This window comes from Indicator indicator, chromosome 12, assembly GCF_027791375.1.
Source record: "Indicator indicator isolate 239-I01 chromosome 12, UM_Iind_1.1, whole genome shotgun sequence".
NCBI lineage: Eukaryota > Metazoa > Chordata > Aves > Piciformes > Indicatoridae > Indicator > Indicator indicator.
The window spans coordinates 12,529,993-12,542,517 of NC_072021.1; the positions used below are offsets into that span (position 1 = coordinate 12,529,993).

The 12,525-nt window shown below is 42.4% G+C and overlaps 1 protein-coding gene across 1 annotated transcript in view; it reads right to left on the bottom strand.

The window, feature by feature from the left end:
* Positions 1 to 12,095, bottom strand: part of ENPP2 (ectonucleotide pyrophosphatase/phosphodiesterase 2) — a 67,972-nt gene extending 55,877 nt beyond the window's left edge. Inside the window, exon 1 of the mRNA XM_054385317.1 lies at positions 11,874 to 12,095. Coding sequence (XP_054241292.1) covers positions 11,874 to 12,095 — 222 coding nt within the window. The remainder of the gene's footprint in view (positions 1 to 11,873) is intronic.
* Positions 12,096 to 12,525: the final 430 nt, after the last annotated feature.

Sequence of the window (12,525 nt, forward strand, 5' to 3'; positions counted from 1 at the left end):
AGCGTTTACTAACAATTACATCTAAAGGGGCAGAGTCAAGGTTCATAAGCCCTCGGATGGACTGCGCTTCCCTTGGGACCTGTCCTGTACTCTATACTGGCATTAAGAAACACATTTTTCTTTAAACTGTCTTGCAGTATTAAATAAGTACAGTCATGAGCTTTGTTTGGGGCACCTTTTACCTGCTGCAATATCTCTCCTTCCCCACCATGTAGCTTTCAGGGCAGAGAGTTAGGGTTAGGCTATCAGCCTGGTAGCCTTTGCCTAGAAGCTGGTACTTTTTAATGCAATTTCTTAAACAAAAGTGGCTCCATTGTACAGTGGCATCTTTGCACTGCAAGGCTCAGGGAAATGTAATTAACCTGAAAAGACCTACATCCTAGCTACCAGGACATCACATTTGTCTCCCTTGCGCAGACCAGGGCTGTGAAGTCAACAACTATCTTCTAATGATCACTTCATCGCTAGCTGGGTTGAAAATTAAATAGGTGTCAATAAGCAATATTTTTCTAGAGCCCCCACCCCTGTGCATAAAGATTCAGAGAAAAGTAATCACCAAAATTTTTACTAGCTGTTCTGACAGAAATCCTTTACCCTTAGCTTCACATGTATCCTGCAGTTAAACAACTTCATCCCAAGTACAGAGGTGTGTGTAGCAGCAGCCACCAAAATTGTCAGGAATAAAATCACTTAGCAGTGTTGTCTATGTATCTCAATTAATGAAGTTCATTATCTCATGGGCAAAACATAGGAATGTGCAGCCCCAAACTCTCCTCCGGCATGGGACCCTCAGTTTACTGACCCAGACAAAACACAACTGAATTTTCAAATCTAGTTGCCAATTTTGAGTGCCCGAGCCAATGTATCTAGCCTCATTTTCAGAGATACTGAGCCTTTGCTGTTCCTGAATATCCTCCCAACACACAGGTTGTCAGTTCTTTTGAAAGAAATTTCCAACATAAGTTAAAAATGGTCACCCATTAAAATAAAGCAAGAAACAACCCTGAAAAATACAGCATCATGGATGACTTCTACTGGTTTGGAAATATATATTTCATTTTTCCATTCATGTAACTTCTCTGCAGGTTTTACACTGCGCAGTTTTACATCAATAGAAGAGCTCATTTTAATTTTCCTTAATTTAATTAAGCTCTTTTGTAGTATCCTTTAGAACTATAGATGATGAGGACTGCTAATCTTTTACATATGTGTTATGTAAGACGCATTTTCCAGTAGCTCTGAACTGACCACGTACTCAGATGCACAATCGTCTTTTTGTCACAAGAATTCTGCTTGAAGCCACTACGTAGATGCACAAGGAAATTATTAGCATAAGCAAGCCCTAATGATTATATTTTTTTTCAGGCAACATTTCACTGCTAGGATCACTGGCAATTAACTTTTTTTTGGCAATTAATTGCCATTTTACTCATCAGAATAGGAAACACTAAGGCTGAAATAATGTATTCCTGGGCCAAGAATGCAGCGGTTCAGTGCAAGTTTTAGGGTTTAAATGAAACACATTTTAAAGGAATGTTTGAATGGTCAACAAAATATGAAATGCCTGCTCCTGGGTTATTGTGCATGGCCCTTGGCTTTCTTAGCTTGCCTGATCGCACCATTATTTAACTTGAGATGCAAAACTCCCAACAGCCACTAGGTGGCACTTTACATGAGCAGGTCCTGCTACTGCAACGTTTTCACGGCCACAACCATTCCCCCTCTCCTGTTCCACTGATTAATATAAGAAAGGCACTTTGCACTGGGTGCTGGATGTAGCTACATTATGTGTCCAGGCAGCCAGGGTGAAAGCTTCCAGGATGCTTGACAGCAACATGAGAGGCAGAAAAGTGAAGGACTTCTCCAGAGTGTCCCAGAGCTCTCAACACACTCAGCTTCCACATATAGTTGTGTCCAATACAAACATTTAGTCGGGCACATGAGACAGCAATTTCAAACAACAAAACCTTTTGATAAGCTGTAGAAATTCAAGCAGCAGAAATTCAATTCTTGAAGCCAAAGAAGCTTCCAGCAGCCAAACTGAACATGGGAAGATCTAGGTAGCTCACCGAAAACAGCATAAAGCTTTTTAGCAAAGCTAAAGAAGCATGACAATAACAAGAGCAGCTGATTTTTATGTATAAAGGAATTTAAAACATATTTTTATAAGCCTTTATAGATCAAAACCAAATACCTTTAATACCCAGCTAGCATAGCAACTGATAAACAAAACAGAGAAGGAAGGGAAGGGGAGTGTGTGAGAGCAAGGGCAGCAAATGGACAGCAAGCAGACAGTGAAAGGACAGCAGAAGAACAGCAAAGCCAACTAGAATCAGCAGCCTGATGACAAAAAGAGAGGATGGAGGAATAAGAATCAGTGTATGAGCAGTGAGCAGTGTGATCTGTGATGAGCAGTCCCTGGTGAGCAGTCCCTCAGCAGAGGTCAGCCCAGGATCCAGGTTATGGTTACATACAGGTGCCCAGAAATGTGGCTGTACAGCCTAGGTATGCAGGAAAAAAAATACACCAGAGTTTCTGAAGGATGAGGGATCTGTTTCTGCTCAGCTTGACCCAAAACAGGGTCACTGAGAAGTCCTCTTTGCCTGATGGAGGCAAAACACTCCAGCAAGCGACATATTTCAAACGGCTGGCAAGATGGTTTGGAAACAAAGGATCAGGATCTGATTGTAAAGGGTAGGAGAGGACACAGATGTTCACATTGGTGGACTAATATGGTATGCAGGTACAGAAGAAAAGAAGCTACTAGTAGATAGGGGTCACACCATTGCTTCTTCTGGCTATTGGACATGTGAGGGCTGCAGAAGCTTCTACATGTATCTTCTCTTAAACACATAAAAACTGCATTTTGTCAAGGAGATAATTTCCCTGCAGAGGTCACAGGACTAACTGGTGAGGAGCTGCACCATCATGCCTGCTGCTACCCCATGAGACTAGGAAGTCCCACAAAACAGACTATGCTCATGAAAGTACACACTCCTCACTCAGAACCACCTGACAGCACCTCTAGGCTTGACTAACAGACACCAGTTATCTGTCTGCTCATCATTGCCCTGAGGGTAAGCTATGCAAACCATGGTGCACTGAAGGAGTGTGCTGAGGATGACTTTCTCGGCCAGAAAGATCCATTAAGGGATGCCAGACCCTCAGGGACAATCACGGGAAAATTAAAGTCTTCAAAATTGCAGCGTGCTGCAGCCCAGCTCCTGAGGCGCCAAGTGCCTTGGGCACCTATAGGTCCATCAGCATTTCTGAGCACCCTATATAATGCCTGCAGGGTTCCCATGGCTGGGATGATCAGCAAAGCACGTGGACCAGCGAATCGTGTCACATCCCTCCTCACTTCACCCTCCTGGAAGAGCTCTCCCAGGATGGCTACCACATCCCCCACAAAACGGAGTTGTATTGTCCAAAACCAAGCCTACATGCTCTGCCTAACCAGAGAGAAAATAGGAGATGTAAAACACATTGGGATGAGGACTGAAACCCAGGTGTATAGTATGGTGAAAAATAAGGAAGGCATAATGCAGTAAAGAAACAAATTCTCCTATATGACGCATCAGATACAAGAGCTTCAGTGGCTAAATGTGGGCTATGAATGTGGTGACAGCACTGCAGCTCCTGAAGCTCCTTCTGATGCCTGTGGTGGGGCCTTGGTTGAAGTGCACCCTACACACACGGTCACCATTTGTGCATGCACACAAGCAAAACAAGGTTTACCAGCAAGGTCACGTCTTTTATCAGAACAGTTAGGGAGAGAAGCTTTCAGTGACCTCAACACAGCTTTGCATGCCTGAATGCCTGTCTCTTTCCCTTCCAGCAGTACTACAGCTAATGGACCAACCACTCTAACACAGGGTATTACACTTCTTGCTGTGAACCACATGCATGGCAGTAACAGCATTAATACCAGTCCAACATGTATGCCTTCATAACTTTCAAGGTTTTCCTAATTAATTTTCTAGATAATATTACTATTATGAAGCAGAACAAGCACTTGAGTTTTCTGCTTTCCTTTGCTTGAGGTGGTGGCAGAGGTCACAAGTGCCCACCAGCAGATATGCATCCATCTTTCAAAAAAAAAGCTGTAGGCTTCAGTGGTATGAAGATCACCCATCTACCCCCTGCCAGCAGTCTGAAGGTCTCAGTGGTACCTAGCATATGCCATATACAATAACTGGTCATTTATTTGAATTTTACAAGTGATACAAGCTGTTCTGTCCCCCCACCCCAAAAACCAGCATACTCCTTTAGAAACAATGGGTTAAAGCTAAGCACAAAAAAAAAAAAAAAAAGGCAAAACAAAAACAGATGGTAAAAGTACTTAAAGAAGTAATAAAGCAGGTTTTCTAGGCTTCAAATCACAGTCCTGGCTTCTTTCTGTAACTTGTGTGTGCATCCTTTACCATGTTTGAACCTTTCTCAGTAGTATAATAGCTTTGGATCTTTGGATTTGCTGGGTACATGAAACTTCTTGTGGGGACTCCTGCCATAATCCTGTAACATATCTCTCCTACTTAATCACATTTACCCTCAGCCCAAACTCTATTTTGGCACACTTATCAAGCTCAAGGCTTGCATATGATTAAAACATTTCCAAATGCTAATCTCTTCCCCACAAGTAAAATGTGGATTTAATTAATACTGTTGTGTTTACTTTGAGTTTGTTTGAGTTTGTTTTCTTTGCCAAACAAGAGTTTCTGTTTGTTTGTTTGAAATTTTTTTTTAATGTTTTTGGCGTTTGGATCAAGAAAGATTTTACTTAGTATTTTTCTTCTTGTTAATCTAAAAAACCCAAACCACTGATGTTTTCTAAATAGCAAAGTCCTGTTTGATTCCCATTGAAAGAGATATGTCACTAGGAATATTCTCAACTTGTCTGCAGATGAGGCTTTGAACATCCATGCTCTGTAGCACCAGAGCTTCTTCTTCTGGGGAAGAAATTGAAGTGGGGTCATGGTGGAAACAGGGGATTGCCCCACAACAAATAGGTGCATGCTTTCATGTGGGCACCTTTTCCTCCTGTTTGTATGCATAAGAAGACATCTCAAGACTGAAGAACTGGCTGCTGTTGCAGTAACCTATAAGTGTCTGCATCTATGAAAGCTTTTTTTGGCATGTTAAATGAGTGCACCAACATAGAATAGGCTGTGGCAGTGTGACAGGTAGGACCAAAAAATAAAGAAAAAGCTGAGGACCTTCTGGGGCTTGAGCCTACTTCAAATGGACACAAGTCCAATTTAAACGCAGACGTTTTTTTTTTTTATTTGCATAAGAACTTCAAGACTGCATTGTTAAATGCAGTCAGTCCAGAATAAAGATAAGGAAAACCTCTATTAAAAAAAAAAAAAAAAAAAAGTCCTGAAGAAGTTAGGACAACTGATGAAGAAAATATATCCTCTGGAAAAGAAAAATAACAATTATTAAAAGCTGCCTAAACTGCTCGGTCTGGTTCACTGAGTGGCCCAATGAAGTGGCCCAGTGTGGAGAAGGATGCAATAGGAACGTTTCAAGCTTTTCCTCAAAGAAAAATGCATCAAATGAGGACACAGTTAACACTGTCACAAACTTAATCTCATCTGAAATTGCTTTTTGGGGGGTACTGATTTATTACAGAGCTGAAAGACATGCCTTTATAATTTACACAAGCTTAAGCTGTCCCCAGCTATTGAGAGGGGTGGGGTATTTGATTAATTTGGAAATAACTGGATTTTATGCCCTTTTCCTTCAGAGCAGAAATAAAATCAGTGAGTCCAGATACTAAGCATCTACCAACAGCCCTGGCAGACTGATTAGTCCTTGCCATCACTTCCATCCTTCACACCCTAAGCAACCATTCCTAGGGCCACACTGTGAGTCAGGTTAAAAAATATTCTCCCATTGAGAGGTTTTGCAGTTGGATGAGTACCCTGCTCTGGACCTCAGCACTGGAAGCAGCATATCTGTGAGATACAGTGATCTGCAAACTGCTACTGCATCTGACCCCCGGGCTGGGTACTGTAAATCAGTGGCATCCCGCAGCCAGGGGAGCAGAGGCAGGACAGGGACAAGCTCTTCTCTTCCCTCCCCAGCTCCCTGCTGCTCCCAATGAGAGCAGTGCCACTGCCACATATGATCAGCTCTCCACATTTCTTAACATGCATCTCCTGCTGCCTGCTCTAATGCCAAAGCAAAAAGCATAAAACAACTGAAAATTACTTTTTAGGTCATTTTGGACAGATGGGCCACGCTCCAAGCATCACAAAGATTCTTAAGTTGAACCATGTCACCACCACTTTAGTCGACCACCAGCTTTTTATCAGATTACAGTCCAGTGAAAAGATGACAACAGAAAGTACAAAGGGGAAAACATCCTGTTGGAACAGTTCTGCCTGTTTTCTAAGGGTGAGAAAAGCATAAGTGACATCTCAACAACAAAACAATGTGATCCGTTGCTGGATTGCAGGAATGCAGTACAAAACATGGAAGGAAAGTGCTAGAAATCAAAAATATGCAACTCTGCTGGCATGGGTTTGCATAAGGATTGTCAGGGTTTTGTTTTAATGCAAATAGCTTATTCACCTTTCTAGCATAAAACTTTGGAAGGGAATAAAGATTTTTTTTTTAATGGATTAGACAAGCAGACTGTAAGAGAGCTGGCTACTTAAATATAAATAGACTTCTTCAATATTTTAAATCAAATAATCTTACAGAGCTAAGTTTTAACTCATTTTTTTTCCATCTGGAAATACAAGATTTTCAGAAAGAATTTCTTCCCTAGTTTAGTGATTGCTGACTGCTGTAAAAGAAAAAGAGCTCTGCTTTGCTCAGCATTCACAGAAGGCTCCCCACTCCAGTAAATCTCTCTTTCACAGAAGAAAATACTAAAGTCAGCTTGAAATTATATTTGCTGAAGTTTCTCAGGGCAGAGACAGATGTTCCTGAGCGTCCACAGAGAGCGTGCAAAACAGCTGGGTCTATTTAATGTGACATCCTTTCACTGTCCATTGCTACCCCTTCTCCAAGATGCTGCATCCAAACACCTTTGAAGGCAATGTCTGATCCAACCCATAGAAAAAACATTTGAGCAAACTACTGCTCAATTCTGCAGAGCAATTCTGCAGAGTTAAGCTGTTGGAATCGTGTCATTGAAAAACACAGGATTGGGATGAGGTGTCCCTAGGCTCTATTCCTCCCCTCTGCTTTGTTATGCTGTTTGCAGTGTGCTGAGGGAAGTATTCAAATCCTCTTCCAGGCTTGCACCAGGCTCTCTGTAAAACATGGAGTGATTCCCTGAGTTTATGCTACGGAGCATAAAATAATCCTGTCTTCAGATCCACACACTTCCCCTTTGCAAATTATCTGTGTCTGGTGAAAGTGGTGAGTTGGTTTGTGTAAACACAAGCGTGTGGACCTGTCTGGGAACATCTCAGGGTTAGTCCTGGCTAAAGACAGGTGTGGCCTCACAGCCTAGGAAGCACACCCTGCCTTGTCCCTACAGCTACCTGCTCTTCAACACATGCCAACAGAAAGCCAGAAGCCTGACGTTTGGCATTTCACAAAGCCTGCACAAACAAAGTGGTATTACCCAGGACAGTTCATATATCCCATTCTTTGTGCACCACAGGGATGAAAGGAAGGAGCTCAACTAAACAGCGTATTTAACAACATACAGCAAGGAGAAAAAAAAGCTGTGAAGAGGATAAAATGGGAAACTGCAGGTGGGGAGGTGTGGGGGGGTAAGAAGTACCTGCCATGGGAGGTTTCAGGAGCAGAATGGCAGGAATAGCTCTGGCCATGTTCCACAAATGGTGCATAGGTTTCTAGACTAGATGACATCAGAGTCAATAAGTTCAAGAGTGAATTCCCAAGAACTCCTCAAACAAAGCAAACATTGTGTTTGTAGATATGAGGTCAAGGGTTAAGGGTTCTGTATTGGGTGTCTATGCCCAGGTACCAGCAGGACACAGCAGCAGGGTCTGCAGGGGAGCCTTTGAGAAGAGGTCGAAGCTGCCTCGTGCTGGATATAGCTGGTTCCAGCCAGTCCCAGTCAGAGACAGGGAGATGTGTCAGGAGAAAGGAGCAGAGATGGACTGATCACATCCCCCTGTGCCACCTGGGATGGTGGGAAGGAGATGGAGGAATCAGAAATGAAGGACTGAAGTCAAGTCTGAGGAAAAAAAAGGAAAGAAAGGTGCTAGTTTAATTTTTGTCTTTGCTTCTCACTATCTCAATCTATTTTAATTGTCAAAAAATTGAATTAATTTTCCCCAACTTGAGTCTGGTTTGCCCGTGACACTAACTGGTAAGCAATGACGTGGCACTTGGTACCATGAGGTTTAGGGTGACAGGTTGGACTTGATGATCTTTGAGGTCTCTTCCAGCCTTCTTGATTCTATTCTATTCTATTCTATTCTATTCTATTCTATTCTATTCTATTCTATTCTATTCTATTCTATTCTATTCTATTCTATTCTATTCTATTCTATTCTATTCTATTCTATTCTATTCTATTCTATTCTATTCTATCTCAATCCATGAGGTTTTCCATCTGATTTTCACCCTTTGGTCTGTTGAGGAAGAGGAGTGAGATGAGGGTGGGGTAAACGTTACTGTCGCAAGAGCTAAGGGATAACAAACTGTTGTTTCCTTTAGAATGGAAAATGGTGTGCTGGGAAATGCCTTAGAAGGGGTGCAGGTTGAAGAGGAAGGAGAAAAAGTTGAAAGTGATTCAGCATTACCAACTGTTGATGGTATGTAAAGCTGTGTCCCATGTGGAGGCACCAAACTCTTTTCTTCTCTGAACAATCCAAGTTCAATCCATTGGTATCTTAGGTAGCCTGAATCATTCTGTTTAAACTCAGCAGCCTGAATGGATGATTTGTTTGTTTATTCTTCTAAACTTGCTTAAAGCTTGAACAAAATCTCTAAAACTTGCAAGGACCTGGTCACTGAAAGCATGTGTAAAGGGTCACCAGATGTCTGTGCCCTGAAGCACTGCATTCAGCCTTGCTTTCTTAAGCTTCACAGTTGACTTGAAATGCTTGGTAACATTGTAAGTAGTACGGTGTGTGTAGTCTCTCTGTAAAGTCCAAGAACAGTAACTTTGTCACCACTTGCATCTGGAGATAACACAGGAATTCCTGTCAATCCAGATTATTAAAACACTGGCACCTCTTGCTTAGCTGTGACTAAAAATGCTACTGCGCCAAACTGCGCACTGCTTGAGTGGCCGCTTGCAATAATGCAGCCTGGGGAAGGGATTTGCTTAGTTCAAATCATTGTGTTGGTTGTGTCCTAATTCCTTACACGTTGGAAGTGGAGCTTTGAAGGTTGTCATCAGATGCTGGGTAAGCATCTGGCAGCCAGCCAAAGTCAACCCACCAATCTCTACAAGACATTATGAAATCAGGTAAACAAAGGAGAAAGCTTGTGGATTATTTTTTTGAGGAACTTCACAATAGAGAGTGGAAGGAGGGCATTCTCACAGAAATTAAAAGAGGGTGACTGAACAGGAATTAGAAGGGGAGTGTCTGAGGACACAAATTTTCTCCCAGTCACAGATGCAAGGAAGGTCCATCTGCAGTAGGAGAAAAGCTGTGTCTGGCTCAGGATGAGAAGGCAGGATCTGAGCATGTATGCTGTGATTTTGTATTTTTAATCTCATCCAATTTTTCCTGTACAGCACTAGCAATTGGAAATTCCAAGCACTGGAATTTAAACAGTACACAACAGCAAAATAGTTCTCCGATGCCAGTTGTGCCCATATGTATTTATTTCTATACTTACATTTCTTTGTGTACCAAAGTGCCAGTGACCCTGTTCTCCTTTACTCTCAGTGTGTGGAGCACACACAGTTTCATGGGTTTTGAGACAAAGCAGTCCTGTGATATCATTTGATGTGACACTCTGCAAACATAGTCATCATTTCTCCAAGTGATGAGCCCAAGGGAGGGTGCATCCCAGCTGGGCTGGTGTAGTTGGCAGCACTGAAAATTGGCTCTGAGGGGAGGTTCAAAATCCCCATCCAGCAAGGGTGCCATCAACTTTGCAAGCACACAAAACCCAGTTTGTGTTACTGTTTTGTCATCAATAACAGATTGTATCTGTTTCAATCAGTGACCCATTAATTTGGTGAAGCACTTAAAACAGCACATGGGAATTCAGATGAGGTGATGCTAGCCCCAGTGCTGCCAGGAGCAGTCTCATGCCACCACCTTTCATTCAGCTCTCAGAAATATTCATTACCTCCACTTCCAGCTCAACTAATGTCGAAGGATTATATCTGCTGTCCCCAGATAAAGGCTGCTATGCAAACACTGTAATTAACAGCTCCAGCTTTCACGAATGATGCCAATGTATTTTTAACTGTCTGGCTTTCAAACTCAGCTGGCATCTTTGATGAATAATTGGAAACCTCCCCACTGCAGCGACTTTAAAGTCATCGTTTAACCATCACATTACATCCTCTGAAGTAAGGCAAGATTTTGTACAACAAATATTACTACACAAGTGGACCACAGTTTTGTGGTCAGCTTGCTAAGAGGAAACATTTCTCTAGCCTTGGACTTCATGAGAAGCTCTCTCTTAATCTCAAAATGTCCATAGCTATCTCTGAGCAGTTCAGCAGTTCAGCAGTGGATAACCAAATGGCAGGGGCAGAGTCAGCCTCTTCTTTTAGGTACAGACACCCTGCTACCTCCTTCTACTCTCCAGGTCATACTCTGCTGGCCCCTAGCCTACCTGCCCACCACATGTCCAGGAGGGAGGTCTGGGGCACCTGTGTAAACTGCAGAAAGAGCCTCAACACCACTCCAGTAAGGCAGTCTTTCAAATAAAGGGAGCAGTACCTTCTTCACTACAGAAATGTTCTATTTTTGAGACCAGCAAGCCAGCCCTTCACTTCGACTCGCAGTGCTCAGCGTTTCCATCCCAGATGTGGTGGCAGTGAGGAACAGCCTGCACAGCACTGATAATTGCTGGCAGGAAGCTTGCATAGATCAGTAGTAATTAGAAGCAAATCACAACTAAAATCTAAGCAAATCAGAAGCAAAAGAGACTCAAAAGAGGGATTCAATGATTAATACTTCAAAATCAGAGTAATTAAACCCATTAAGAGTCCAATCATATGGAGAGGAACTACAAGGCATGTGCTGTTTTATTAACTCCTTATCAATTTGCCTCTCTAATCAGCACTTTACATTTGTGCCATAGGGAGTTATGAAAAAAATTACAAATCTTTGAGAAGTTACTGCCCTGATTAAAGAAATCCATGTATATCCTCTGGAGAAAAAAGCTTGGGTACGAGACATCTGAGATAGGAACCTTATTTAGACAGATTGCCTTTGAGCCCAGGCCTTTACCAGCAAACAGATGATGGAAATTTGAATATAAATCAAAAGCTATGTGATATGGGAGGTTTAAACTCATAATTATGTATTTGCATAATCTGAATATTGTAGGAGGTAAATACAAACAGGACAAGATACTTTGCTTGTCTGTCCTGGATGCCAATTTGAACATTGCTGGAAGGTAACAATATATATGAAAAGCAGTTACTATTAAAGATTTTAAGAGAGAAGATACCTTCAGAAGGCAAAACAAGTTGTAAGAGACCTACTCTGGGTTTTAAAATACATTTTCTTTACTGTGCATTAAATCATACGCTCTACTTATGAATCAGAGCACTTCCAACATCACCCCTGAATGCATACTGAAGGACTTCCAACTTGCCAAATCCCAGTCTAAGATGCACTTGGCAAAAACATGTTCATGCTACTTCACAGCCTGACTTTACTTTTAATTATATTTAGTTAGGACTACTTTAACAAGCCAGAGAAACACGTGGGGCAGAAGGGAAGATGCTCCTACCGTACCAGTGGGGTTTTTTTCTCCATGTCTGAAGCCTGATGTGGAAACTTTGCTTCAGCCTCGTCCCAGCAGCAGCTCCCAGTAGATGTGCTTGCCTGGGGAGGTCTCAGAGTGCCTTGGCCCTGGGCTGGCTCCCAGAGGGCTGCCTGGCCACCCTGGGCCTGGGATCCCAATGCAGTGGGGCTGAAGTCAGGGTGCCAGCTGCCCTGGCAGGACAATGGCTCCATTGGGAGACAGCTGGGGGACAAAGGCACTGCTTGCAGGAATTATTTTATATTCACACATGTGACCTTTGCCTGAAATGACTCCATGGAAAGTGTCCCCGTCCTGAACCTCTGCTTTCAAACACAGCAGTCTGAGGCACTTGCTTAATCTGTCTTTTTTTTTTTTTTCTTTTGTTTTTAGATTTTTTGCCACACATGCCTCAGGAGAGGTCATGTGCAGATAACAAGGTGATGCTGAGCTCTTTCTGATCATCTAATAGAGCTATTCAGTAATGGATACAATTATTTTCTTCACTTTTCAAAATCCTTCACCAGAATCTGCTAACTGGAGTGAGTGCTTTTGTCTGCTGTTTGGAATTTAACTACAGAACCAGAGTACTCTAACTTCCAGCCCTATGCCCTGAGGCAACCTACAAGCTGCTTCCTTCCAACC